Source organism: Halictus rubicundus, unplaced genomic scaffold (assembly GCF_050948215.1).
Source record: "Halictus rubicundus isolate RS-2024b unplaced genomic scaffold, iyHalRubi1_principal scaffold0029, whole genome shotgun sequence".
Taxonomy (NCBI): Eukaryota; Metazoa; Arthropoda; class Insecta; order Hymenoptera; family Halictidae; genus Halictus; species Halictus rubicundus.
The window spans coordinates 427,137-453,561 of record NW_027488570.1 but is presented as its reverse complement, the minus strand read 5'-3'; the positions used below and the strand labels follow the sequence as shown (position 1 = coordinate 453,561).

At 46.6% G+C, this 26,425-nt stretch overlaps 1 protein-coding gene and 1 long non-coding RNA gene across 2 annotated transcripts in view; one reads left to right on the top strand and one right to left on the bottom strand.

Moving 5' to 3' along the window:
* The window catches only part of LOC143363264 (uncharacterized), a 423,040-nt gene that overhangs the window by 260,203 nt on the left and 136,412 nt on the right, over positions 1 to 26,425 (bottom strand). The window lies entirely within an intron of this gene.
* LOC143363270 (uncharacterized) lies at positions 12,896 to 13,722 on the top strand. Its single transcript, XM_076803880.1, has one exon. The coding sequence runs from the start codon at positions 12,907 to 12,909 to the stop codon at positions 13,720 to 13,722; it is 816 nt and encodes a 271-aa protein (XP_076659995.1). The 5' UTR covers positions 12,896 to 12,906.

Genomic DNA, 26,425 nt, shown 5'->3' with positions numbered 1-26,425 from the left:
ACTGCGGACTCGCAACGAGACTCCGAATACGTCTCGTTGCAAAGTTAATAAAAGAAAACGTTTGGATTTGCAAAGGCACACGTTAATAAGGATTAAAGCTTTTGGAATAATGTTATATTTAGTGATGAATGTAAATTTACTATTTTTACTTCGGATGGAAATGTTAAAGTGTGGAGAAAACCAAATGAACAGATGAAACTCAAAAATTTATTCCCATCGTTTAAACACGGAGGCGGCAGCGTAATGGTGGGGGGGGGGGGGGGGGTGTATGAGTGCAGCAGGAGTGGGAAATTTAGTTTTTATTGAGGGTATAATGGATCAGCATAAATACTTGAACATTTTGAAAGAAAATTTAAAAACCAATGCCAGAAAATTACATCTTGAAGAGTCGTTTATCTTCCAGCTGATCACTAATTAACAAATTATGAATAATAGTGTTACATGTACGGAGACTTTTTTGACCTCGTTTTCGTTGAGTTTTACTTTTGCCTTTGTTTATTTGTTAACAAATAAATGTAATATAGCTTTTTCTGCACTGTTAATAAATGTTATGTTTGTGAACATAATAACGCAAGAATTATTTATTTATTACCATTTCCTTTAAAATTATGCAACTTTAAATAAATTCTTGTACGGTGTACGGAGACTTTTTTGACTGACTGTTAGAGATTTGTCGAGGAATCGAGAGGAGGCGGACGGGGTTCGCAAACTCTGAACTTAAATCTAACCTTTTTATATATATCTCTGTATTTTTAACCATGTTCGGTAACGAACAACACTATACAAAACTGTAAATACACGACTCAGAGGACTGGATCAACGGCGCGTGCGCGACGTCGTTCCTGCGTCCCCTCCCGCGCCCCGCGAGTCCCGGGTGGATCGAGCAGCTCGGTGGCCCTCGTGTTTATCTCTGTATTCCTTGCGATCCTCGTTTCGTCGGACTTTTTCCTGCCACTCTGTTTCTGCGAACTGACGGTAATCTTTCAACACCGTGAAAGATCCGAAGAGTTCGTAACACTGACTGTATATAAAAGTCTATAATTTTTACTAAAGTAAAATTCAGCTGATAATTAAGAAACCAAACCTTCATCATCATTTATGTATTTAAAAAATAAATAGAAAGGTGACTATGTTAGCCATCCGGTCGCTGCTGGTAACGCACGCCGGCCGTCCGAGGCTGTACATATATCGCGGTGCAGCATTTACTTCAAATAATTTTAATTTCGTCAATGTTAAAGTGTTAAAGTGCTTTTTCGACAACTGGTCCATAAAAGGGATATTTGGAGCTATATCCTTATTTTTTCAAATTTCTCTCATTTTCATCAGTTTGTTAGTTGTAGTCTTATAATTTATTATAATGTGTTTATAGTAAATAATTCATTTAAATGTAAATTAGAACAGAACACGACTTCGAAAATAGTTTGTCGCTAAATGATGATTGTTTGGTTTCTTATTTATTTGAAAAGTTCACACGGTATATGGATTGTTTGTCACTTACCTATTCAGCTGTAATCTTCTTCTGTTGTATCTTTTCGTTGAGATGCGAAGCTTTTTGGACGATGCAGTCGCCTTGAATGCTCGCTTGGCCGCCGTTTTTCCCGCGTGCTTAGCAGAAGACGAAATACCAGACTCCAGTTTTCCACAATTTTCACACTTTTTCACAAAAACTCCAAACTATACACACTCCCGCTGACAGACCAGTTCTGGCATAAAGCGTAATAAATAAAAAAAAAAAACTACACACACTCGCGTCACCACAAGTCCGTACACTTATCTTTCCGCGCTGTGTATAAATTGTTTAACAAATGAAACAGGAGTGATTCGCACGCGATACGAATGCGTTCCTGTCCATCAGTAAACTGAACGAAACAAACAACGCCTCAATTAGCTGTTGCCAGTTGCGTCATCGCCCCCCCCCCCCCCCCGCTACCATCAAATGTGACTTGGCGACGCTTGAACCTACCCCACTGATTCCGTTGGTGCACCAACGTTCCGTTGGTCTTTCGCTCTTGATTTGTTTGTCTGTGTATACTGAAATATGTGTTGTATTTTTTAAACAATTTTTTTTATTTTTTCGGTATAGCCACCTACGATGTTCAAAAGTAACCCCCGAATCAAATTGATTTGTAGTCACACCGTGCCGAACAAAAAATTACGATAAAATTCATGGATATTCTACTTACTAGCATACACGAGTGAGATTTTTTTCCGAATTTTAGGTGGAAAAATCGATTTTTACACAAATCCGAAAGCATAAAATGCCCGATTTTATATCAAACTTCTCGGTTGACCCCCTTATAAGTTTCAGAGATACCGGTTTTATAAAAATTCAGTAGTTGGATATTATTGGAACAGTTGTTTTTAATTCTTTTCAGAATTTTTGTAAATTGCATGAAAATGAATTTTTTCGTTGCCTTCTTTCCTGTTTACAAGCGTATTATGAGATAATAAACGTTTTTATATTCGGAAAAATAATGCACAAACTTAAAAATGCAATATAAAATATTTTATTTGCCCTATGTTTCAATATATCAACATGACTCCCAACAGTTTCGTCATTTTGAAAATAATATCTAACTACTGAATTTTTATAAAACCGGTATTTCTAAAACTTTGTAACAGACCTGGCCGCGCCAGGCCTGTTCCTAGCCGTACGCGCCCCGAACTCGAACCGCCCCGAACACGACCGACGGATACCGAGATCCGTCGGTACCCGCGAGCGCCCCCCCCCCCCCCGCGATCCCCGCACCAGCGAACCGATCTTGGCGGGAACCGGAACCCGCCATGATGCGATACCGTCGCGCCGGATGCGTGACGACACCGGAAAAACCGGCCGCGAACCGTACCGCACCGCACCCCCTCGCCTAGCAAGACGAGAGATACGAGCCGGAAAACGCTCTCTTTGGCTTTCCGCCACGTTCGCGTACAGACGTGCTTTTCCGATAAGATCGCTAGCCGCCGATACCGATCGCCCGATCACGACCGGAACCGTTCTCCGCGACGCCGAGAAGCCGAACGTTAACCCGAGCCGCTAGCGTATATTCTGTCCGCGGAATTATAACCGCGAGTGGTGCCGAAGTATCCGCGCGAGTGGGTAGTCTATGCCGGTTCTAACTCAATAAGCGAAGGTGGTCATTTTCTAGCGGGGTGCGGGGGGGAGGAGTAATCGCGCGGGGCGTGGCGTCATCGCTGCCTTATCATTTCCGCCGGCGGCCATTATGCCGTCGGCCATTTTTATTATATTTGGCGTTATCGCTGCCTTATCATTTCCGCCGGCAGCCATTATGCCGTCGACCATTTTTATTATATATGGCGGGAGATTGTTTAGCTCTTGCGGACGGCCATTTTTGCCGACCGCCATTTTTATTATAGTATTTGGACGGGAGATAGAGAGACTGTTTCTCTCGCTCTTACGTCTTCTTACCGCACAGCCATTTATTCGCTCTTGCCGGCGGCCATTTCTGCCGTCGGCCATTTTTATTATATTAGGGCGCCATTTTTATTATATTTGGGCCACCATTTTATTATGTTTGGCGGGAGATGGAGGGACTATTTCTCCCGCTCTTACGTCTTCTTACCGCACAGCCATTTATTCGCTCTTGCTGCCGGCCACTTTTATTATATTTGGCCGACCATTTTTATTATGCCGGCGACCATTTTTATTATATTTGACCGGTCGTTTTTATTATGCCGGCGACCATTTTTATTATATTTGACCGGTGTTCGAGCAATCAGCTGTTCGGTGCCGCTGTGCGTCCGCACGCACACACGGCAAATTAGCGACTGCCGAACTTTGTTTGTATCGAGGACTCGGCCGTCGTCGCGGTTCGTCTCTCTCTCTCCCCACACACTTCGGGCGGACCGAGTAGTTCGGGGTGCGCGGCGAGGGGAGAGAGCCCCGTCAATGTACACGGCAATCCGTCGAGCCCTCGCTCTCTTTTCCGAGAATCGCAGTGACGGTGATAATAAATCAGTTAGCTCTCCCACAAATTCCGACTTTATTTCTTGAACATTTCGCGATCGTAAGTTAAAGGTTCCAACGTTACGGAACCCAACGAAGATCCAAAACAACCGGTCATTTTTATTATATTTCGCGGGAGATAGAGGGACTGTTTCTCTCGCTGTTACGTCTTCTTACCGCACAGCTATTTATTCGCTCTTGCCGCCGGCCACTTTTATTATATTTGGTCGACCATTTTTATTATGCCAGCGACCATTTTTATTATATTTGACCGGTCATTTTTATTATATTTGACCGGTCATTTTTATTATATTTGGCGGGAGATAGAGAGACTGTTTCTCTCTCGCTCTTGCATCTTCTTACTAATTTTCGCGAGATGACGTCTCTCGTAGAACCACATCCTTTTGCAATCGCGTCAACGGTTTTTCATTATCACGTGTCAACGGTTTTTTCATTATCACAATGTTTTTAGACCACTTCCTTACGCTATTTATGTTTTGTATGTGTGTATGTGTGTATGTGTGTGAATGTATTTTTTCATAATATTACGTATGTGTAAGTGGCAATGAATACGAGACGTAGACGCGAAATTGGAATTGTCTCGGGCGATTCACCATGAAGTTTGCAGAGGCGCCCTCCTTACAAGCTTTAGCTGTGACAAAGTTATTCGAGCGCGATATTCGAAATTACTCCAAGGTGTATCAACGGATTTTCGATCGATATTTTCGCCTTCTATCGTGCAAGATTTATTGTGTTTTTCGCGTAAAATTTCCATTCACCGGTGTTCCATACGTAACAGCTTTCGCGTATAAACCGTTGGATTTGTTGCATGAAGTGAGAAACGAGTATATAGATCTTTTACAAGTGTTTGTTTTCTTAAAACCTAAATGGAGATTGAGGGCATACTTGGACAAGGCAGTGCGTCGATATCGTAGAACCGATTACGTTTACGAGGGAACGCTATCATTGAATGAACGTTTCATGCCTCTTATCATCTTAACTCCTCCTTTCTTACCGACCAGAAAACGTAATTTATTTTTAACGGATGACGAGGACGAGGACATCGACTACTACCACTATGATAACAACAACAACAACAACGACGAGTAAAAATGGCAGTTTTATCATTGAAAAACTTGGCTTGGGTTCACGTTTTAAATTTGTATTTGAACGGTAGTTTCTCCGACGAGGAGCCTCGGAAAACGTTGATAGAACGGTTAATGCGAATCGACGCGACGAGTCGCATATGTTTTTTCTACACGAAAAGATTTAGCCAAGTCGTGGCACCATGGCCCGCGATCGATTCACCGTCAAAGATATTGAATATCCTCGATATCATCGATACAATATCATCGTATATGGAATGTTTGCAATACTGTACGAGATATTTGTCATGTGCGAAGGACGAACTGTCGGTGGGCGTGAAAAGCTTAACATCGGTGATGTGTCGTATGAAAAGTTTGAACGTATCGTTGGGCCACCGTTTTTCACGCGTTGGAAGAGGTTTATACGACAGGAGTCGCGTCGGCGGGAGCGCAACGTCTCTTCGTTGGGAGGAAGTCGAGTCAGCGTTTCGAGATCGCATATCAACCGGTCTCGTTATCAACGTTGAGCACATCGATCCTCGTCAGTTTTTGCAACATGCGAAGCGGATGATTACGAGACGCGTTACGGAATCTCTGAACAAACATTCATCGTTGAAAGTGAACATTACGTTGGAGGCGGAATTTGTGTTGCGCGATACGGTTTCAGTGAAAAGTTTCGGTACGCGAAATTTCCCTCTGTTTCGAACGAGTGATTTACGCTGCTGGTATCTGAAAGACGTTATGCCAACGAATCTGACATCGATGGGGGAGTTTCAAGAACGCGACAGCGGGTGGGCGCTATCGAAGATACTGCATCTAATAGTGAATTGCAACAAGTACCAGCCGTTGCAAGCTGGTTGCAACGTCTCTGTACCTCGAGAGATACAACTGAAGAGAGCGATCGTCAACGTGAAGAGTAACGACGAGGCCTGTTTCTTTTGGGCAGTTGTGGCGGGTCTCTATCCGGTCGAGAAAAACTCGGAGCGTTTCTCTTCCTATCCACATTACCACACGGTGCTTCGAACCGAAGGATTTCAACTGCCTATGTCGTTTAAGGATATTCGAAAATTTGAACGGGTAAACGACGTTTCTGTGAACGTGTTCGAATGGGTTCGCAAGAAGTGTGGGGCGCTTCATCTGACCGAGAAGAAGCGGAGCAAGCAATGTCAATTTGTTGCTTCTACGAGGGAGGAATGATTCGCGCCATCATTACACGTGCATAAGAAATTTGTCGCGATTGGTTTCGTCACAGCTTAGCAAGAATAGCCATCGTATGCATGTTTGCGACCGGTAAGTTGAGAGCATTTTTTTCCTTTTCCAGTTAAAGACCATGGTATATTTTTTTCCTTCTCAGATGCTTACAATATTTCCCGTCGCAAGAGAGATTAGACGCTCATACGGTCGATTGCGAACGAATGAACGTGTGGGAGTCGGGTGAAATGACTGAGGCCGTGTTCGCGGGTATTCGTCTTTATTCGTCGGTGGACCGTCAACCGTCCTATACCGACGTTCGCGAGCGAGTGTCGATCACATGCCTTCGACCGACCGATTCTCCCTCGCGTCAGTCGATTGTTTAGCAGATGGCGACCGTCCCCGAAGCCGATCTTCACGTGTTTCTCTGCGGCTTTCCGAGGACGGTCGCCGCCGCGTACACAATGTATGTTTGTCGGTGGTCGGCGTGCTCTTTGCGCGGGCCGCCACATCACCCCCCTTGGTGAAATTAGGGGTTCGCTCGCTTTTATTTATCGCTACAAGTTTACTATTTACAATACTATATACATTGTTGCTTACAAACTACTTACACTAATGACTAAATCTAAGGAGTCGCCGCATAGCGGTCGGGAAAATGAACGCGCCTTCCCGATCTTGTCGAGCGTTCGATTCGCTCCCCCGTACTGGGGACCGGAGCATCGCTGTTGACCCCCCGCGGCGAGGGCCTGTCCGGTGTACCCTGCTCGTCGTCGTTTAGCAGGTACGCGGGTTTGAGGCGATCTAACGACACCGGAACCACTCGATCTTTAACACGAATGTTAAAGTGTTTCGGGTGCCGCTCAATCACCTCGTAAGGACCGTCGTACGCAGGCTGCAAAGCACTTTTCAGTGCGCCGTGCCTCACGAACACCTGCGTCGTCGTATTGAGGTCCTTGAATACAAATGTTTTCTTTTTTCCGTGGCGCGTTACCGGCGTCGGACGCAACCCACGGAAATGTTCGCGTAATCTCGCGATGAACGCCTCGTCGTTAACGTTCGCGTCTCGCCGGTCTAAAAGAAGCTCGCCCGGTAGGCGAATCGGTTCGCCGTAAACCATTTCGGCGGAGGTCGCTTGAATGTCCTCCTTCCAGGCGGCTCGAATGCCCAGAAGGACGATCGGCAACGCGTCGGCCCAGCTGTCCGCGTGGCAAGCGATTGCCGCTTTCAGCTGGCGGTGGAATCGCTCCACCATGCCGTTTGCCGCCGGGTGGTACGCGGTCGTACGGAGGTGTTTCGTACCGATAAGGTGCGACAACTGCTTGAACAACGCAGATTCAAATTGTCGCCCTTGATCGGTAGTGATTCGGTGGGGTGTACCGTATCGGGCGATCCACCCCGAAATTAACGCGTATGCCACCGTCTCGGCGGTGATGTTTTCGACGGGGAACGCCTCCGGCCAGCGCGTGTAACGATCGACGCACGTCACGCAGTATCGATATCCCCTCGACATCGGCAACGGGCCTACTATGTCCACGTGGACGTGCTCGAAACGCGCCGAAGGAATTCGAAAAGTACCGACCGGAGCATACACGTGTCTACCCGTTTTCGCCCGTTGGCATGGTACGCACGCTCGTGCCCAGGCTTTGCAATCTTTTTGCATACCTGGCCAAACGAATCTTTGTGCGACCAATTTCGCGGTCGCCTTGGCACCGGGGTGCGCAAGATTGTGTAGCGACGTGAACACGTGTTCTCGGAACTCCCTCGTTACGAATGGTCGTAACGCGGAAGCCGAAACGTCGCAGTACAACTCGGTGTTGTCGCTCGGTAAATCAATTTTCTTGATATTAAGAGAGGAGTCGGGTGATCGCAGGAGCGTTCGGAGCTCCTCGTCCTCTCGCTGCGATTTCGCGAGTTTCGCGTAATCTATCGCGGTAGAGATCTCCGCTATCCGGGACAGAGCGTCGGCGACCACGTTGTCTCGACCGGCCACATGCCGAATGTCGGTTGTGAATTGGCCGATGAGGTCCAGATAGCGGAACTGTCGCGGCGTATGTTTTTCGGGGCGCTGCGCGAACGCGAAAGTTATGGGCTTATGGTCGGTAAAAACCGTGAATTCGCGACCCTCGACCATATGCCGAAAATACCGTACAGCCTTGTATATCGCGAGCAGTTCCCGATCATACGGACTGTATTTGCGCTCGGCCGCCGTTAACTTCTTTGTAAAGAAAGCCAACGGCTGCCATCCGTCGCGTGACCGCTGCTGCAACGCAGCGCCTACCGTGAAATCCGATGCGTCGCTGAAGATCGCAAGGGGCAGCGTGGTGTCGGGATGGGCCAGAAGAGCTGCGTGCGCCAGGCTTTCCTTGCACCTCTCGAAGGCCTCGATTCGCTCCGGAGTCCATGTCACCGGTGCTCGTCCCTTCACGTCACCCTGGAGGGCCGCGTTGAGTGGCGCCTGCATCTCGGCGGCCGTTCGCACGAATCGTCGATAAAAGTTTATTACGCCCAGAAACTGTCGCAGCTCTTTCACCGTTTCCGGGCGCGGGAAAGTTCGAATCGCTTCGACTTTCTCTGGAAGCGGTCGGGTACCGTGCGCGGACACTGCGTAGCCGAGAAACGTCACCTCCGGCGCACCGAACACACACTTCGCACAATTGACGAGCACCCCGTACTCGTTTAGGCGGGAAAAAAGTTCGCGTAGGTGCTCTTCGTGTTCCTCGACTGAGCTCGATGCGACCAGAATATCGTCTATGTAAACGTAGCACCAGTCGAGGCCGCGTAACACTTCGTCCATAAACCGCTGGAATGTCTGCGCTGCGTTTCGAAGTCCGAAAGACATCCAGGGGAATTCAAATAGACCAAACGGGGTCGTGATCGCGGTTTTCGCGATGTCCTGCGGGTTCACCGGTATCTGGTTGTATGCGCGCACCAAGTCTATCGTAGAAAACACGCTTTTTCCCCCCAAGCGCTGCGCGAAATCTTCGATGTGCGGCACCGGATATTTGTCCGCGATTGTTCTCGCGTTTAATGCGCGGTAATCCCCGCACGGTCGCCACTCGCCGCTTTTCTTCGGTGTCAGGTGTAGGGCCGATGACCAACAGCTTTCGGATCGGCGCGCTGTTCCGTCCCTCACCATCGCCTCGAATTCCGCCTTAGCGATGCGGAGTTTATCCGGGGCCAGCCGACGGGGCTTGCACGATACCGGCGGGCCTGGCGTCGTCCGGATGTGGTGCTTCGTCGCGTGTTTGGCCGTGCGGTATCCTCCCGACGGCCGCGTGAGGTCCGGGAATCCCGCGAGGATCCTGTGGTAGGTGGACTCACCGGAAATCGCCTTCACGCTATCGGCACAACACGTCACTATACGACCAGCCGCCGACAGCGTCGTGACACCGTCTATTAGTTTTTTCGCGCGCATATCGACTAGGAGTCCGTAATGGCTCAAAAAATCGGCGCCGATTATCGGGGTTGTAACGTCCGCGATCACAAACCGCCACGAAAAGTCCCGACGCAGGCCGAAGTTCAACGCGAACCTCACGGAGCCGTACGTCGTGATCGTTGAACCGTTCGCGGCGTAAAGTTCATATGCCGTCCTTTCGCGTGCACCACTCACACGCGAACGCGGGAAAACGCACAGGTCGGATCCTGTGTCCACCATGAAGGTGATTTTTGTTGTCCGATCCGTCACGAACAGGCGGCTTGTAGCCGGCGCAGAGTCGTTCGCCGCCATCAACGACCGTCCCGCCGGTTTTCCGTCGCCTGGGAACACGGGTCGCGGCACTTCCTCGCGGCGGGACCGTGCTTCCAGTGGTACCAGCATCTGCCGTCACCAGGTGGTACCTCGTCGCTTCGGCTTCGCGACTTCGACGCCCTTCTTTCGCGAGGACCGCGCGACTTGGACCGCGCGCGGCGGGTGTCCATACCGACGCGAAGGGCCGCGATTTCGCGGCGGAGTTCCGCTATCAACGCCTGGGTCTCGTCCATTCGACTCGTCGATGCGGCGTTGACCTGCGGACGAGACGACACCTCGATGACGGCATCGGCGAGGGCTGCGAGGTCGGACAGCGGGTCCCTCCGTCTCGTCACTACCACAGTTTGTACGTTCGTTGGCAGCCGCGCCATCCACAGCGTCCTCAGGAACTCGTCTGTCACGGCACCGGCGGCGAGGCCCTGCAGGCGTCGCAGGAAGACGGAAGGCTTCCGGTCCCCGATCTCCTCGTGTTCCAGCAGGTTTCGGATGTCCTGTTCCTTGGAATCCGCGATTCGCCGTATGAGCTCCGTCTTGAGCGTTTCGTACATGTTGCTCTCCGGCGTGCTGCCGATAATGTCGACCACTACGTCAGCGTACTTGTTCTCCAAGTTCGCTGTGACGTAGTGGTACTTTGTGACGTCCTGCGTGATCCCAGACAGGACAAACTGGGATTCCAATTGCTGGAACCATATTCGTGGGTTCTTTTCCCAGAACGGTGGGATTTTTATGGCCACTCGTGCTACGCCCGCCAAGGGTACGACGTTGGCGTTACCGGGCGCTAGCGGGTCAGTCATCGCTGCGTTCCGTAATTAATTTTTTTTTTATGCACCCGAACTGCACACTACCGCGGTTCGCTCTGCCTTTGCGCGACAGATCACGTCGGGGTCACCAATTATGTGGGAGTCGGGTGAAATGACTGAGGCCGTGTTCGCGGGTATTCGTCTTTATTCGTCGGTGGACCGTCAACCGTCCTATACCGACGTTCGCGAGCGAGTGTCGATCACATGCCTTCGACCGACCGATTCTCCCTCGCGTCAGTCGATTGTTTAGCAGATGGCGACCGTCCCCGAAGCCGATCTTCACGTGTTTCTCTGCGGCTTTCCGAGGACGGTCGCCGCCGCGTACACAATGTATGTTTGTCGGTGGTCGGCGTGCTCTTTGCGCGGGCCGCCACAAACGAATGCGCTCTGACGCTTCCGACCTCGGAAGACATGTGGCTGCGGTTCAGCAACTACGCGTACAAAGAACGGGCGCCGTTCGTTATTTACGCCGATTTGGAATGTTTGCTGGAGAAACATGAAGGACAGAGCCGCGGGGCGCGCACGCAGTATCAACATCACCACGCGTTCAGTATTGGTTATTACATGCATTGTGGATACGATGCTTCCCTGTGCGAGTATCGGGCTTGTTCCAGAGAAGAGGGATGCTCGACATGGTTCGCGACAAAGTTGCACGGGTTAAGTTGTAAATTACAGAAGATACTTGATAAAAACGTGTCGATGAGGACATTGACCGAAGCAGAAAAATTAGATTTTCTTACAGCCACGTGTTGCCACGTATGTGAAAAACCGTTCAACGACTGCGACGAAAAAGTGCATGATCATTGTCATATCACGGGCGCGTATCGCGGTCCGGCGCATAACGCTTGTAATTTGAATTATCAATCTTCGTACGTGATACCAGTGGTTTTCCACAATTTGTCCGGTTACGACGCGCATTTTATCATTAAGGAATTGGCAAACGCGTTCAAGGGGAAGATAGACGTGTTACCGCTGACGAAAGAGCGGTACATCTCGTTCACGAAACACGTTGAGAACGACGGGGGGATGGGAAAAGATTACAGGAAGTTGATAACGTTTCGATTCATCGATTCATTCAAATTCCTGAATTCTAGTCTGGACAAGTTATCCTCGTATTTGGACAAGAGTAAATTGCGCGTCGTACGAGGCGAATTTGCACATCTTTCCGACAGCGATTTCAATCTTTTAACGAGAAAAGGTGTTTTTCCGTACGACTATCTAACGTCGTACGATAAACTAAAAGAGGAGCGATTGCCGCCGCGCGAAGCATTTTACAATCGGTTATGTACCAGCGAGATATCGGACACCGATTATCTTCACGCGAATACGGTTTGGTCTCGTTTCGCTATAAAGACGTTGGGACAGTACAGCGATTTGTATTTAAAATTGGACGTACTGTTGCTGGCAGATGTTTTTGAAAATTTCCGCGAAGACTGTCTCGAGAACTATAAACTCGATCCAGCGCATTATTACACGCTCCCCGGTTTCGCGTGGGACGTGATGTTAAAAATGACAAAGATCGAACTGGAGCTGTTCACCGACGTGGACATGCTATTGTTCGTGGAGCGTGGAATACGCGGTGGACTGAGTCAATGTTCTCACAGGTATGCGCGTGCCAATAACAAGTATTTACCGACGTACGATTCGAGCGAGCCGTCCACCTATCTAATGTATTTCGACGTTAATAATTTATACGGTTGGGCCATGTCGCAACCTCTGCCACACCGCGGTTTTCGCTGGGTGGACGAACGGGCGCATATAGATAATTTTAACGTTGAATCTATTCCAATCGACAGTCCCGTAGGATACATTTTGGATGTGGATTTAGAGTATCCGCGCAAAATTCATGACGCTCACGCGGATCTTCCGTTTTGCCCGAGTCACGACAAGGCGACGGCCGGCTCGAGTCAAAGGAAGTTGCTGGCAACGCTTCGCGATAAGGAGCGATACGTTCTGCATTATCGATATCTGCAGCAAAGTTTGCGACACGGTTTGAAATTAGGGAAAATTTATCGAATTTTAGAGTTTCGACAGTCTCGATGGCTGTGCAGCTACATCGATTTGAACACTAAATTACGCACCAACGCGAACAACGATTTTTCAAAAAATTTGTTCAAGCTAATGAATAACGCGGTGTTCGGAAAGACTATGGAGAACGTTCGGAATCACGCGATCGTGAAATTACTCTCTCGGTGGGACGGTCGACACGGTGTCGAACGATTGATAGCTAGACCGAATTTTCACAGTTGCACGGTGTTCTCGGAGGATTTCGTTGCGATTCAACTGAAAAAAACGAATATTAAATTTTATAAACCCGTATACATAGGCATGTCCGTATTGAATATATCTAAATGCTGTTTGTACGACTTTCATTATGGCTATATGTATCCAAATTTAAAAGAAAACTGTAAGATTTTATACACGGACACGGACAGCGTGATATACGAGATCGTTTGCGACGACGCGTACGAGCTGTTGAAACGCGATATCAATCGATACGACACGAGCATTTATGCTGAGAACAACGTGTACGGCGTTCCGATCGCGAACAAAAAGATGCTGGGTTTGATGAAGGACGAGAACGGTGGCAAAATTATGACGGAATTCGTAGGACTTCGCTCGAAAATGTACGCGACTCGCGTGCGCGACAGCGAGGACGCGTGCTGTGAAACCAAAAAGATAAAAGGCATTAGAACGAATGCCACGGCTAGGGATATAAGTTTCAAAGACTATATCGAGTGCCTTCATAATTATACGGAGAAAAGTGTTAGCAATAATCGTATAATGTCCGTACAGCATCAGGTGTATTCGGTATCCGAAATGAAATTGGCGCTGAGTCCGTACGACGATAAACGATACATTTGCAATAATTTGATCAATACTCTTCCTTGGGGTCATTATAGTATCAACGATGACGTTGATTTCCTACGAAAATAGGAAGTGGTGAAACTATTAGCACGAAGGTCGTTGCAACTGCATTCTGATTGGAGGAGGGGGACAACTTCCTTTTGAAAAAGGAAGCGGTGAAGCCGCTAGCGAGAAGACCGTTGCAACTGTAGAAATATCAATTATTTTTATCGGTTAAGGAAGTGATAAGGCGATTAAGGTATTGTACAAAACGAGGTGTTTCGAGCGTTACGTTTCAGAAAGTATCACACCCGCGGAGCAGTACATAGTCACGATGCGTCGCAACCAACCGAGCATGGACGAGACGAGAGCCGCCATAGTGGCGAAAAGGCGAAGAAACGTAGTGTAAGTATAGTGAAGATAAAACAGAAAAAAAATGAATACGTTCAACTTTTTAAAAATATAAAATTGATTGCAGGATTTTTCCACGATCGTCGCGGACACTGCTACCACCACCACCACCACCACAATCATCACAGTCCTCGTTGGTGACGAGTAGTTCACCAGGTACGAGGATTCTCACCCGAAGATATTCGCTTGCCGGAAATTACTTTAAATGGCTGGAAATTGGCGTGTGCGTCAACGTGGATATTGCTACCGAACTGGTTATTGGAGATAACCGAGGAAACGAAATTGTGATCCCTCAGAACGCATTGATGGAGCTGATGCGTACAAAGGGGTGTTTGAACAACATGCTGTCATCGGCGAAAAACGTGGCACAGCAACAACAACAACAACAAGAAGAAGAACAATATGTAAAGATCGGCGAAAATTTAACATTACGTATAGTGGACCTCGACGGGACGTATCTCATAAAATTATCGAGTCTAACAGTAGCATTGTACGTGACTGAGAACACCATGCAGAATTTGTATAATCTGGGGTTTTGCGTGCAAAATATGTATACGCGGTTATTAGACCAAGTTCCCATGGTCATAGAAAAATTCGTAAATTTTGCTGTTGCGGCGCAAACCGTCCCCGTCCGGAACCAATTTTTCGATCGGAGTTCGCTGATCGAGTGCGAACTGGTGGCTTTTTGCGTGGACGCGATCGAAGCGCATAGGCGGAATTAAATAATTTTAGAAAATATTGTGTGTGTGTGTGTGCGCGCGCGCGCGCGCGCGATGTTTTATTTCCATGCAACGTTTCATCGTGGTACGACGAAAAATGGTGGGATGTTTGATTTTCTGGCATAACGCGTTGAATCTATAAACGCATAGCGGTTTACCCGTGTATTCTGGAATAAACTAGAATCAATTCTAGTTTATTCCAGAACACACGAGTAAACCTCTGTGTTAATAGATTCAACGCGTCGTGTTGAGAAAATCGAACATCCTGTCATATTTCGAAAAAGCGAGAGATGTTTTTCCATGCAACGTTTCGGCAACGGACGTTGAAAAGAGGTTATACGTTTAAAAGCGAGTCGGATCGGCTACGTTAAAAATCACAGTCAGATAAACTTTCGAGGATTTGATTTAAATCGTTGAACACTCCAAATCTCGACTTGAAAGAAATTGCGGATGTCGGTAAATTCCAACATTTCGAAGACGGTATGAACAATATGCAAGTATCAGTCAAAAAATATATTGATATTAGAAACAATAGAAAGCTTGCATATAAAACCATGAGTCTGGTTGGTTATACGGAATGAGTGATGGGGCCCATCAGTAATTTCGCGTAGCCAATCCGACTCACGGCTTTATGCAAGCTTTCTATTGGCTGTAACGTCAATATATTCTTTAACGAATACTCGTATATTGTCCATACTCCTCTTCTAGATGCAGGAATTTGCCGGCATTCGTAAATTCTTACAAGTTGGCTTTGGAGCGTTCAACGATCTAATCCAATCCTCGAAAGTTTCATCCATCTGTGTTTTAACATAACCGATCCAACTCACATTTTAATATGACCTCTTTTCAACGTCCGTTGCGGAAAAACATGTATGATTTCGCGCGCAACGTGTATTCCTTCAAAGGGCCTAGCCGATTAAGATGGTCAAAACTGCCCTTAGAGGTTTTTCAATGATTAATGAACCATTCGGAAGCTGACCCAGAAAAACCCCTCTGAGCAAAATTTCAACCCCCTATCTTGCCCGTGAGGGTAGTTACAGGGTAAATTAGATTCCGCGCATTTCCGCGCATTTCCCACACTCTGATGCTTCCTAAAATTCTGAAAAAAATGTGGCATATTTTGGATCCTAAGACAGATTTTTGAGAATTTTTTCAGATTTTTTTCTTGCAAACTGTGGTCGCAAAAAATTAAAAACCTCAAAAAAATCGGAAAAATGTACATTTCTCAAAAATATGAAAACATGCTATTTTGCTGTTTAGTGCCCCGATAAAGTACCATAACAGGCAATGTCCTCAATTTTTTTTAGATTTTTTCTTGTGGGCACTTTTTGTCCAGACTAGAAAAACCGAATTTTTTCGCCGTTTCTGCTATTAGGAGGAAAGTTACACTTGTTGGTTTTATCGCAGGTATATATTAAGTCATTTTAAACATTATTACACTGAAACAAGTAAGTGTTTGACCTAAGAAATGTTTTAAGAGAAAAAATGGATTGTATTTTGTGCAGTATATACCAGAATGTTCGTAACGTTTAGAACATCGCCGGTTAGCACAGCGGTTAGGGCGTCGGACTACGGAACGGATACGCTGGTGTTCGAATCCCGTTGGTGGCAAAGTTTTTTTTCCATACGTCATCTTTATTTTTTCAATTTCTTATATGGTTTATTTATGTGATTTTAACAATATTTTTTTAATGTTTTAAAAATATTGAGGTAACATTTTTAACTAAAATACATACAAAAATAGTTTTGCAGTATCTATTATTTCCTCGATTCTCTAATTGTATATGTTCATCATTGCGGTCCTGTTTAACATTGTTAATATTAAAATTCATTAATCTAGTTTCTAAGCCTTGCGTCTTCAGAAATTAGGGAGGAAATAAGAAGAACTCTGAATAAATAACACGCAGCAAAGTATTGGTTTTTGTCAAATTGAGAGAAAAGGGCTACATACTACTACTATTTTGAAAGTGAGGTATCAGGTACAAATAAGCCTAAGCCATTCCTCTTTATTGTAAGGTACATGAGGAAGTAATTCCCGTTTATAGTTACTTGAATGAAAGACTTGTTCTGTGCACATTTATGATACGGATCAGGAAGTTCATTATTTTCGGTGGGATGCAGAGGCAATTCATAGTATACTAGGTCAAAAGTACCAGCTTCTACACAAACAAGTAGACAACAAAACCTTTCCAAAAATTGGGAACAATTGGAACTGCAAAAAGACTCCATTTCAAACAGTATCCTCGGTAGATACTCTTGATTTTCCGGAAATGACAGAAGTAGATTTAAAAATTCTTTTCACGGAATCTTACCAATTTTCACAAGCAATTTCATATCAGGCAGAAATCATGGACGAACACAATAATATAATTATTAATTTATTGCCTAATCCAAGAAAATAATATCATTAAATTCGAAGTAAAATCGGAGTGATATAAATAAAAGTTAGTTAAAAATGTTACCTCAATATTTTTAAAACATTAAAAAAATATTGTTAAAATCACATGAATAAACCATATAAGAAATTGAAAAAATAAAGATGACGTATGGAAAAAAAACATTCCCACCAACGGGATTCGAACACCAGCGTATCCGCTCCGTAGTCCGACGCCCTAACCGCTGTGCTAACCGGCGATGTTCTAAACGTTACGAACATTCTGGTATATACCGCACAAAATACAATCCATTTTTTCTCTTAAAACATTTCTTAGGTCAAACACTTACTTGTTTCAATGTAATAATGTTTAAAATGACTTAATATATACCTGCGATAAAACCAACAAGTGTAACTTTCCTCCTAATAGCAGAAACGGCGAAAAAATTCGGTTTTTCTAGTCTGGACAAAAAGTGCCCACAAGAAAAAATCTAAAAAAAATTGAGGACATTGCCTGTTATGGTACTTTATCGGGGCACTAAACAGCAAAATAGCATGTTTTCATATTTTTGAGAAATGTACATTTTTTCGATTTTTTTGAGGTTTTTAATTTTTTGCGACCACAGTTTGCAAGAAAAAAATCTGAAAAAATTCTCAAAAATCTGTCTTAGGATCCAAAATATGCCACATTTTTTTCAGAATTTTAGGAAGCATCAGAGTGTGGGAAATGCGCGGAAAAGCGCGGAATCTAATTTACCCTGTAACTACCCTCACGGGCAAGATAGGGGGTTGAAATTTTGCTCAGAGGGGTTTTTCTGGGTCAGCTTCCGAATGGTTCATTAATCATTGAAAAACCTCTAAGGGCAGTTTTGACCATCTTAATCGGCTAGGCCCTTTAAATAATGTATGTGTGAGATGATGTTTTTTCTCATAAATAAAACTATTGTCTTTTTCATATGTCTCAATAATTATTTTTATTCGATAAGATAATTTTTATACAAGCAGTTTCAGATGATTTTTCGAACGATATTCGTCAATGGGTTGTACTCCACGATGCAGTCGTGTATTATCAAACAGTAGGCGGTCGTTGATGGATGGACATCGGCTCGACATTCGAATTCGATTCGTACATCGATCGTGGCGTTTTTAAGCGCTTCGTTTTGACGGGAACAGTCGAGAACGACGAGCGGGGCATACTTTAGAAAATTCACGGCGTCGAGTAGCGCTTCGTCGTTTCCATAGTACGATTCTTGGAATTTCGCATACATATCGTAGAGCAACGCGTATTTACCTTTCTCGAAATCGATGTTTAAATCATCGTACGGATAGGTTTCCGAGTTCAAGTAAAGTCGAATATTGGCTAACTGACAATGATCGAATCGCGTAACCATTAAGCTGTTCCGTCGATCGGTTTGCAAAGCGAATATCACGTATCGCGGTTTTTCCATTTGCGGAGCTGTTTTTATCGCTCATGTATGCTTCGTGGTTGCTTGCAGTAGAGGATACTCGTACAGATCCCATTGTCATGCCAAGCTCATGCCGATCGACCTGTCACTGTCTAGGATACGTAACATTGATAGTTTATGTATTTCGTCCAGCGTGACGTGTGGCATTCGCCATTGAATTTTGTACAGATCTAGAACGGGCTTCGCGTTGTCGGAAGAGCCGTGCAACGCGTTCGCGTCGGTACGCGAGCGTATCAGAATCAACTCGTGTCGAGCATTTATTACGACGCGTTTGTAGTCTTCGCAGAAGCCCAATAACATGCTCATAGGTACGCAAAAATTGAAATTGATCGCCGCCGTGGCCGTGGCCGTTGGCTTCGGATCGTCGTTGCCGTACAACCACCCTGCATTGGACAACGCGTTGCTTCTCGTCTTGGACAGACTCGCATAATTCTTCAGGGTCGTGGTTGTACCAGGATTTCTGGACCGATCGATTTCCACTCCGTTCAATTCGTAGCGTATTTCCTCGAACATGAACGGGACGACATTGTTGTCGAGACTCGCAGTGTCGATGCGAGATTCTCCGGTCGGTAATTCGAGTTTTCCTGGTAAACTAAGTTTTCCCTCGACGTATAAGAAGCTTCTGCAGGGAAGCGTGTACAGATCTTGCTGTTGAATAGGTATCCTTATCTCATCGTTGTTTCCGAACGTTGTGTTGGCATAGGGATTGTACGTGTGCAGCTCGATCTTCGTTATACGATTGTCAAAGATCGGTGCTTTGGAGATGCCCAAAATGTCCTCGAACATGGTTCTCTCTGCCTCACTCACTGTTTAACGACGAATCCCAAAGATCGTAGATACCGTGCGTTCTCCGCGGTTAATTTCTTGCGAATCGACGCGTTTTCCTTCACGATTAGTTTCCTACGAATCGATGCGCTCTCGTCCTCGTTCAACGTGTGAAATGCCGTATTGTTATGAATTAGCGTTGCTTCGTCGAACGTGTAGTCGCACCGTGATTTCTTCGCCTCGAAAATCAATCAAACGTCCGGATTGGTCAACTATACGAATCGTTAAATCGTCGATTACTCGCGCGACGATCGGAAGGTAAATGACTCGCGCGGGCGTTTCCGATAATTTATACCCCGGCGGTACCTGAGGCGCGAACTCGTGTATCGTGTGAACGAGTTTGCCATTGTCGTACGATCCGGTGGTTACGTTGCATTCCATTCGAATGATATTCACGTTGACAATGTTCACGGGAGCGTCCGACGTGTGCCACGCGTTCGGCGATAGAACGCGGTTCGTGGAAAATCCTAGGATGGATCCTACGTTGCGAGGCTTCTCGAAATTTATCCGATACCTACTAACGATTTCGCTTTTCATGGTATTGTTGTTCGCCCGTAGTATCAGCGGATATTCGTTATCGGGGGACGATTCGCTGACATTTTTGGGAGGACGAGGATATCGCGCGCGTATCTCGCGTCTCAGGTACTCGTTGAACGCCTCTAATTCGTACGAACCGACCGGAATAACGATCTCCTCGTCCTTCTCGCCAAAGTAGAATCGATTGTTCCCGATGTTGGCGCTGATGTTCGGTATCGTGTAATAAGTTTGCAAGTTGAGCAATCCCAGCTCGTACTCGCCGTTGCTCAGATCTATGGGGGGAAAGTACTTGGACGACAATGTGCTGCTTCTTCCCGACAACGTGAACGTAAGCGACTTTTTCCCATCCATCGGATGTGGCGGCGGCGGCGGCGGAGAGGAGTTCGAGGAAATTTAAGTTTCTCGAAGAAATTTCACGCACAATTGTCCACACCGGCTTTCGTCGTAGTTCTGAAAACGTTCGTGATTATACGAGATCGTCGCGTTCGATCCGAAGTAACTAATCAACTCGATCGGCGGACGAAGATTGCCAAAACTATCGAAATAGTCGACGCGCGAGCCGCGTTTCACGTACGCGACCCAATGCGTTCCCGGCCCGCGACTATCGTCAAGATTAACGATACCTCACTCGTTTATCCAAGGTCGCGTCGGTAAATTGTCGCGCATGAAAACTCCACGAAAATGTGGCAATGCTTTACAGATGGCGGTTAATTCGATATCTGTCGTTGTCGCGTCGTCTTTCTTAGAGTTTTTTTTTTTCTTAGCTCTCCTCAAGCCTTTCCCATGCCTGTACGGTGCGAGACGCACCCCGCGACCCTCCATGGCGCGATTGTGTCGCCGGGCTTCCTCCAATTGTTTCTTCGCGGTTTTCGCGGCGTTTATCGCTTTGACTACCCCCGCAGCGCCACCTGTTAATGCTCCTATAGCCGAAAAAGCGTGCAACAGCAGCGGTAGAAAACCACCGCGTTTGGCGGTCGGGAGAATTCGCATTTTCTTGTTCTGCTTCTGCTTCTTCTCCTGCCGTCGTCTCCGCTGTCTCCTCAGACCCATACCTAATTTCGTTTTAGCTTTCATGGCGGTCAACACGGCGGCCGCGGCGACTTTTTCTCCGAACCTCGCGTCTTTGGTCGCTATACGCTGGAGCGCTCGATCCGCTAAAACGTTATCTGCCGCGTGACGATCGTCGAGATCTTTGCGCCGCGAATACGCTACGTCGTGTTCGCGACAGGCCGCATCCTAAGGATTGACTCCCCTATCGCCGCGGGCTAATCGCTTACGCAGTTTCGTACCAGGACCGCAGAACTGATAACCGGGGATGTGCAATTCGATCGGCAACGCGTCTACAGCTCTGTTGAAGAGTCCCTTGCCCGCAGTAGTAGTACACGGACGACGTTTCGCACGCATAGACTATTTTCCAGTCCCACCTTTAAAAATAGATTTTTTCGCAGGGAGGGAGGGGAACAACGACTGATACCGAAGGCGTTCGTGCTCTGGTATAAATACTACACGCCCCTCCCCTCCATCAAATTGATCGGAGTATGCGTTTCGTGAGACAATCTTTAAATATTCGTGTTGTTCCAACGTGTCACGGCGAGCTTGCCGACGACGACGACGACGAGACGATGAGAAAACATGGCTCGTTGCTACCTCGCGACGTACGATGCGTGATAAGCGGACCATCGGGATGCGGTAAAACGAACGTTATGATCAGCCTGCTCGAGAGCGCGAACGGACTACGATTCGCGAATGTTTACGTGTACTCGAAATCGTTGAATCAGTCAAAGTATCGATACTTGGACAAACTGTTCTCGTCCATGGGGGAGGACATCGGCTACTTCGCTTTCGCCGACAACGCCGATGTAATCCCTCCCGCGGAGGCGCTGCCCAATTCGATATTCATCTTCGACGACGTGGCGTGCGACGAACAGGATATAATGAGAGAGTATTTCGCGATGGGTAGACATTCTCGCGTCAATTGCTTCTACCTGGGTCAGTCGTACGCGAGAATACCTAAACATTTGATTCGCGACAACGCCAATTTGTTGATTCTGTTCAAACAAGATGTTACGAACCTGCAACACGTTCATCGGGATCACGTAAACACCGATATGTCGTTCGAAACGTTCTGCGCGTTGTGCGCGAATTGCTGGCGAAAAAAGTATGGATTTCTCGTAATAGATAAAGACAGTCCTGTGAACGGTGGTCGTTATAGACGCGGATTTAACGAGTTTGTCGTACTGTAACGCTCGCAGTTGCTCGGTAAGAGTCGAGAAAGTTGCATCGTGTGTGCTGATTGTAAATCTCTCTCTCTCTCTGGAGAACGATATGTCCTCGAAGGACGGTGCGAACAAGAAGCAACGAGCTTCGATCGCGAAAGAAATAGCAAAGACCGGTGATATTATACGTAAAAAGTATCGCGCGTTGAAACTTGGAATAATGGCCACCGAGACGAATTTGCAAACGACTTTACGGCCAATCGTTGAACCGTTGAAACAGCTGGTACAAAATACTGCTCCTACTACTACAGAATCAACCGATGATGCGCTCTCGAGTATCATGGAAACACCTGCAACCGCGAAAAAACGAGGACATGAATTAAATAAGAAGAAGGGGAAGAAGGGGTCGAAGAAGAAGAGAACGAGCGACTAAGCTGATTTAACGCCACTACCACCGAGACATCTGAAGAAAAAAATTAGTTTTTTCGAGGAGGATGATGATGATGATGATGAAGATGTTAACGAAGATGAAGATGAACCGATGGTACAGCAGCAGCAGCAGCATATCTTCGAGTCGCCCGCAACGAGCGCGGTATCTTTGGAATCGTCGATGCGTAATATTTTTGAGGATCCGGAAACTCATCGGGAGGAAAGCGAACATCTGTCCGAGAATCTCGGACCTTTGGCGCGTGAATACTTGCATAAATTTTTTACCGGGCCGACGAAAAATTCCGACAGCGTGTACGGAGTGTATCTCCGAGATGACAAACTGATGCTCGGAAATAGCACGTTCGATGTGAACAGTAATGACGATATCATCGTTAACGGGGTAGAGTATCGAGGAACTCGCGGTCTTTACGAATTGATATTCAATAGAATACCCGACGAGAGGCTGTACACCGAGGACGATAAGAAAGCTTACAAAAGAATTCTCATTATCACGCATGCGCACCGGCGGGGGAATCAGATAATGGGGAACAAAGGCTACAAGTATAAAAAGATTATAGGACCAATGTTTTCGAGGTCGCAAAGCGGAAGGGGAATGAAAGTTCCAACTCGTATGCGTGTGACCAACAATCCGATCGATTACGTGCATTGGGACGATCCGAACGAGCTCGTCGATCGTCTGAAAACGTCTTCGACGAGTGCCGGCCATTCCGGTCACAACAACGAAGTAATGTCGATAATCGAAGAACTTCGCGAAGCCGGTATAATTATAAATTAACGCGTAGGCGCGCTCGTCGAATCAGTGGCGAGTGAAATGTCCGCTGCATGGTTACGGCTCGTACGGGAAAAATGTCTATCGACAAATTTGGCATGACGTTTCGCGAAGCGAACAAACGCGACGCGACGAACGTTCATTCGATTTTCTATCCAGCGTTTAAAAGTTTCGGGCGCGACAACGCTATATGTTTGAACAACGATGTTGGCGGGGGTGGCGTTAAATCGTACGATGCGAAAGGTGGACGGATCGGACGCGTTGCGGAGCCCCGTGCGAACGACCACGCGACTACCAAATCGTACGTCGACCTCGTTTCGAAACGGGACAACGAAGAAATCGCGTCCTCGCTTAAGAAATATGTAATGAGTCATACGATCTATGACAATGGACATGCAGGAGCATTTAATGCTGAAAAGAAAAGCATTCAGAACGCTGGCCCGCCGCTAAATCTGAACGACGCCGCCAACAAATCGTACGTCGACTCAGGCATCCTAAAAACCATGGTGGCGGTTCAGAAGGACACCATATACATAGTGAAAAGATGGAACAAACGTAGTGGGAATTATGATAACTACTTCGATGCCAAGCGTTGTCGCATATGCTACTTGAGTGAACCCCTAAACAATGAGGATGCGACTAGCAAAGTATACGTGGATACGCTCAACGCGAGCCTAAAGTCCGAGATCCTCGGAAAAATGGTGGTAGAGCTGAAAACCGTTGAAGAGACAACAAAGTCTGAAATACAGACTGAGATACACGATAGCGTTCAACGCGATATCGAAAAACTGTCGGAAGAGCTGAAAACCGTTGAAGAAACGTTAAAGTCTGAAATACAGACTAAGATACATGGCGTTCGACACGATGTTAACTCGAATATGAGATTATACGATTCCAGCATCGATGAGATCAACGCGAAAATCGATAATTTGGATGCGTTGCAAACGCAAATGAGGGAAACCTTGAAGCAGAAAATAAAAGACGAGGTGAACGACATGGTCGAGGATCGACTGACAAATTTCGGAATAAGCTTACAGGAGAGAATTAAAAAATTAATCCGCGAACACACCGATCAGCTTTGAGAGAGTACCTGTACCTGTACCTGTACCTGTACCTGTACCTGTACCTGTACCTGTACCTGTACCTGTACCTGTACCTGTACCTGTACCTGTACCTGTACCTGTACCTGTACCTGTACCTGTACCTGAACCTGTATCTGTACCTGTACCTGTACCTGTGCTATCCGTATTATCGATACGATAGCATTCGTTGCTAAAATGACATCAATCGTACCAACCTTGAAAATGTGTTTCTAAAAAACGGTGGAATGGTACCGTTGTACCAACCTTGAAAATCTACCTATTTTTAAAAATGATGTCATCTTCTCCCCACCACAACTTTTTAAAATTATGATTTCCGAATATAAAAATCCCGCTTCGCGAGAATCGTGTCATTGCGTGCGCGTTCACGGTCTTTGAAAAGGATCTACTCTCAATCGTTCGAACAGTAACAGTCATCATGGTGAATCCGAAAGCGGCGGGGACAACGGATCGAATTTTCGATCGCGAGAAAGACGATCCTATCGCGGCGACACCGACGCACGAGGATAACAGTGGCGGTGGCGGCAAGCGTAAAGCCATTCTGTTTGACCGAAACTTTGGGGAAATCATAAATTCGCTCAGTCGACGCATCCTGAACAGAGAAGACTCGTACTTCGACGCCGAGTCTCGACCCATAGAAAATCTGGAAGCTCCTGCCAAGAGAAACGATGCTGCGACGAAGGGCTATGCGGACGATCTCGTCGACAAGAAAGCGATAACACGTACCGGCGGTATCGATGAATTTTTCGATGCGAAGCATCTGCGTATCGGAAATACCGGAACACCGATCGCCATCAACGACTCGGCGACGAAACTGTACGTCGACGCGTGCATCGATTTGGTGAAAACCGCGCTCGCGAACGAATTCCGCCAGAACGTCAAGGACGAGATCGATCGTATTCGTAAAAATCTAGCTCTCGATATCGGGAAACGCATCCTCAATGAGTTGAAGGATATCGAGAAACGTGTGAAACAGCATGAAGAGAAGCTGAACAAGCTCGAGGAGGAAGAAGAAGATAAAATGGAGATATCTTTTAATTATCACACGTACTGTCGCTATAAATTCATCGAAATCGAGGACAATTTGGTAGAAATGATGAAACGCGATCGGAGATCGGATCGCGACAAAATAAGTGCCATAGGGATTCTTGCCGATAAACTCAGCGAAAGACTTTCGATCGTGGAACACGAAATCCATGAAAACTGGGAAAGAAAACTCCTAACCGCGAAGAATCTGCTGCTCGGTAAAATCGATGACGTGAGGGAAACGGTGAATGCCAACAAGTTGCATCGAGGAAGGTTGTCGCTTCTCGAAGAAACCGTGCGGGATATACGCGAAAAACAATCCGATTTAGTCGACGACTATGAGCAAAGAAGACGTTGTGAAGGAGCTGCACGCTCCGGCGAGACGATTCTTCCCCCGTAGACGGGTGATCGTGCGAGGATTCGACGATCTCTGGCAAGCCGATATCGTCGAAGTTCAACAATATGCGCGAGACAACCGGGGACATCGATACATTCTCACGATAATCGATGTATTCAGCAAATATGCGTGGGCGGTTCCTTTGAAGAGCAAAAACGCGAGCGACGTGTGCAAAGCTTTTGCGGCGGCGTTAAAGAGGGATGGCAGGGTGCCGAACAACTTGCAGACCGATATGGGAAAAGAGTTCTACAACGCAACGTTTCAAGAATATCTGAAGAAACGTAACATCAAGCATTATTCGACGTACAGCACCATGAAGGCTTCCGTCGTGGAACGTTTCAATCGCACGCTGAAGAACCGCATGTGGAAATTCTTCTCGTTGAGCAGAAAATACCGTTGGATCGATACGCTTCCCACGCTGATCGATGACTACAACAATCGAAAACATCGCACCATCCGTATGCGACCCGCGGACGTAAACCGCAAAAATGCCAAGCATCTTT